The 4,298-nt window shown below is 46.0% G+C and overlaps 1 protein-coding gene across 1 annotated transcript; it reads right to left on the bottom strand.

Annotated features, from left to right (window-relative positions):
- Nucleotides 1-227: 227 nt before the first annotated feature.
- T265_12667 (hypothetical protein) lies at nucleotides 228-3,065 on the bottom strand (the record flags this gene model as incomplete). The annotated part of the gene is made up of 3 exons (XM_009164849.1): nucleotides 228-392; nucleotides 1,448-1,640; nucleotides 2,764-3,065. Coding segments are annotated over 3 exons (657 nt in total), but the record flags the coding sequence as incomplete, so codon positions are not given.
- Nucleotides 3,066-4,298: the final 1,233 nt, after the last annotated feature.

The raw sequence follows: 4,298 nt of genomic DNA, 5'->3' as shown, positions 1-4,298 counted from the left end.
CTCATGCCACATCGGCCGTCGCGTGGGAAGAACGACTAAGGATTATCCGACAGTATAGAAACGAAGACTGGAAAATTCCAAATTCTGATGGTACAGCTTGGAAATTTCCGGGTCGTTCATGAGGACCGATAGGTAGTCAGGACAAACAACCTAACTGTTCATGGGTAGTCTCATTTAACTAAAAGTTGTTAACAGGATGAATCACGCTTCAAGTCAGGGGGACTTACCAATTGTTCCAATCAAACGGCTTTCGGCGGAAGCTGACAGAATTTTGAAGTACTCGTTTAGGACGACACCGTCTTGACAAAAGTGAGAATCCAAACGCAGAGCATACTCAGTTTCCGCCAGAAAGGAACTATCCCGATTAACAAGGCTAACAGCACGCTCAGCAGCTTGAGGATGGAAAAGGGGGACAAAACAGAAAAGGGCAGTAATCATAAGCAGAAAAATGTATAACAGCTTGGGTTGGATAAACGAGTTTATCATTAAGTGTGACACTTAATAAGAGATCACTCGGCGAGCACTATGGCGAGTGCAGCGGAGATGCACGAAAATAGCGTGCTGTGAGGACGAGTCCATCTGGGCCGCTTTTGGTCCAAGTCGCGTGGAAACTTCACGTCTAGCGAACCTGATTCAGCAACCTGCGGAGCACGGCTGAATTTGCCACTCTCAACTTCTACGGACTGAGCATTCTCAACTCCTCATGGGAACCTACTGACGGAGGGGAGGATAGACGGAGATTCACAGACTGACATCCCACAAGTACATGGTAGCACCAAGAACATGGTGCTCAGCGATGACGGGATTGATGTGCGCAGCAGCTATCCGATTCATTAAGCATTTCACAAAAAATCATCCAGCACCATCAGCCACGGTGGCTCGGCCATGCCGAAACACCGCCTATTGAGACAGGTGTTGTTCTCCTTGCCTCCTTCAGAGTGGTGCAAACTGCGAGTTGGATTAAGCAGAAGGGTGTAAAAGAGATTAGGGAAGAGTGACTGAGCACTTGAAGGTCTAGGCATCTCGAAGTGCTTGTGGCAGACGGACATCCGTTTCCCCACTCATCCGCTCTTTTCTCTTCTTTTTACGCTAAGGCTTTACGTGCAATTAGGCAAACTAGGCGGTTGTATGGCAGTTAAGCGCTACTGTCAACACTGATGTTGCTATCTTCAGGGATGAAGATGCGTCTTAAAAAATTAAAAAGGAAATAAATCGTCTAGGCATGGATTCCTTTTGTCCCACAGTTGTCATGGTAGAGACAACAAGGACCGGGATATTGTCAAGATTTTCACACTAAGAACGGGAAGCGCCTGTGATACATGCGACTTGTCTGCTCTGTTATTCAAAACGGGAGTTTTCAACGGACGAAATATTTGACTGTAGATAAGAGTCATGCATTTCTGTTCTGTCACAAACGAAAGTGAAAAAATTCTGACAACCGACGCACTGGCTAGCAGGCCGGAAAACCGGCTATCAGACATCCATGCAATGGTGAAGTTTGCCTTTTGATTCCAGCCCTCAGTCCAGAACAACCATTTGGAAGGATTCCTACGAAGCCAACTGCAAGCGCTCTCCTGGAAAAAAGTGTCCAGGAGGAAGCGATGTGGAGGCAGGGAAGCGTCCCGTTGAGACATTGTGACCTGTGGTCCGAAGAGAGGAAATGAGAATACGCAGTAGGTAGATGTGGACCGCATTGTCGACAGAGGAACTGCTAGGAAAACTTCGGAAACTGCTCACGAACAGCTTCCAATTAAGCTCGTTTTCGTGATTTTGCGAAAAGAGAACATGCGAACCGTATGAAACACCCGAAATAAATAAAAATCAAGCAATAACTGCCAGTGTTTGTTAGCGCGTATCGACAACCACCAAGAGTCCCAAGTTGGACATAAGGTGGCCTTCGTACATCACATTCATTAAAAGGCTGATAAACGAGAGACTCAGATGCTACCACACTTCCATCAAAGAGAGCAGTACAACTCTGCCCACCGAACTACCTCGTAATATGATACAGCGTTCTGCTTCTCTTTGTTTGACAGCTCTCCAAACCTTTCTGAGACAGCTGAACCGTAAGGGGCGAAGTTTCCGGCAACATGATCCACAGAATCATGTCATTGGTTGTTAAGATGCGAGAAAAAAAACATTTCAAGAAACAGATAGGGGCTTGGATTAGGCAGAACCAAGGTATTGGATTCTAGCAGGAGCTCGTCATTACCACAGTTTACGGAAATTTCTGGTGCACAGTGCCGGCAAGATGACTGGTACTGGATCATGGATAACACATACGAAGTAAGAGAGAACACGAAGCTGAGGAGAGTTAACACTGGGTGTGTCCTAACAAAGCAAAACACTTCCGCCAAGAGGGCTTTGTCTGCTCTAACGGGATCTGACCGCTCGGAACGGCCAACAAGATAGACAGATCGAACAACAACTAACGAGGAACTGCTGGCAGTGAAAGTGCCAACCTCCTCGCTAAGAAGCCCGTAGTATAGAGTGTTTTGTGGCCCAGACTTGAGTGACAAGCCTGCTGTTCAGGATTACACAGGAACGCGGTTTGGGACATTTTTATGCCACACCAAATGGTGCCTTGGACAACGTTTCGTCGCAGTCATGTCTTCAAAATTTCATAGGCCCTGTATCCCCTTACGCATCCAAAGACCCGTTTCTGTTCATATTAGTCCTCAGAAAGAATATGGAAAGTAGATGGAACAGCAAAAACACGAATGTCCACAGATCTGAGCAGCAAGCCAAGTGACCAGTACTTACTTTTCTTTTGAGTTCCTCGAAATCATAATCATTGAGGTAGATTCGTGAAGCCAACGTGTGTAGCAATGGACTGACTGCGCTCAAATTGGCCCAAGAAACTTTGATTGCTTGATACGATTCGGTCCGACAAAGCTCACTTATCAACTCACTCTCTGTGTGTTCAGTGCTAGAGGCCCAAGAGTGCTCGCATGGGGGTGGGTCAATCCATTTGTATGTGTTCGAGTTGATAATTGAATCCTTTACTGACCACTCGTACACTGTGACTGGCTGACCAGTAAACGTAGTCCGATTAGACTGTAGGTCTATGAAGTGGGGAACGAGCCAAAATTAAAGGAGGATTCAGAAATTCACAAACTAACACGTACCCCTTATGTCCCAGTAGAAATACACACAGAGACAGAGAGAGGACAAACTAGCTCGATTCGATCTCGTTCTATTCCGCGACAATGGATGTGGAAACGATTTTGATGCGCCTGACGAGTCTGATGAAAACTGAGTCACCTAAACGACAGAAACTACTAATCAGAGCGGAGTTGAACTAAAGTCATTTGATCCTAAAAGTATGACTCCTGGCAGAGCCATGGCAGACGATAAGTACTCCGAAAAGAGAAGTGATCCAGGGAAGGTGGCGAATGGATATCCCAAAGAATCCTCTACTGGAGATGACATCTCCCATAGAGGACCGTTTCGGAAAGGTACATTGAGGATGAAGCGATTCAGGTCTGATCTGATCTAGTCTGATAATCCAGCCCACTCACATTCAACGGGCAATCGACAGTAAAAGGGCGAATTTCATAAGGGGGCAGAGTCCCTGTGTTCTAAGTTCACGTAGGGACAGAGAATGCCGCAAGTGCCCCCAAAATCTAGTAAACCGATGAAGTTGATCAGTGGTTGTATTTCCTCCGTAACTACACCATACACCGAAGACCTACTTGATCCCTCTTTTCACCGTAGACAGGGGAACTACATCAGTTACCGGAGGTGTCCGTAATGTCCTCAGTGCATAATACATGTATATTGCAGACTCAACCTGAGTGGGGGGGCTTGACTTACCCATAAGAAACAACGTGCCCAAGATGTAAGTGGAATGAGATAACACTGCGCCACTAGTACACCTGAAAGGCTGTTCCAACCACACCTTACGTACTCTGAGTGAGCGTCGGACGCCGTGCCAACCAAAGTTCATATTGGTCTTGTGAAGTAATTTGGTTTCCTCACTCCCGTGATAATCTTAAATAGATATATGAATAGGTACTTGGCGGAACAAGCTACTCATAGTTATTGAAAACCTTTCGACAGCCCACTACCAGTTTGGTCCTTCCTGGGGCTCATCAGGTAGGCACAGTTCCAGGGTAGTCGTCAACCTCATTTTCTACTTGAACCCCAATCGTAATTAGTTCGCAGACTAAGTTGTTGCTGACGCGAGGCTCGAATGAATCCAAGCTAAAGCTGTTGTTTACGATATCTTTCAGCTGAATGTGCTGCTTCATGTTTAAGTCTGCAAATAACTGTATTTAGCCAATTGTGTACAATTT

Source organism: Opisthorchis viverrini (genome assembly GCF_000715545.1).
Source record: "Opisthorchis viverrini unplaced genomic scaffold opera_v5_9, whole genome shotgun sequence".
NCBI classification, from domain to species: Eukaryota; Metazoa; Platyhelminthes; class Trematoda; order Opisthorchiida; family Opisthorchiidae; genus Opisthorchis; species Opisthorchis viverrini.
Note: the sequence above shows the minus strand (reverse complement) of the source record. Positions and strands in the feature narration are given on the sequence as shown.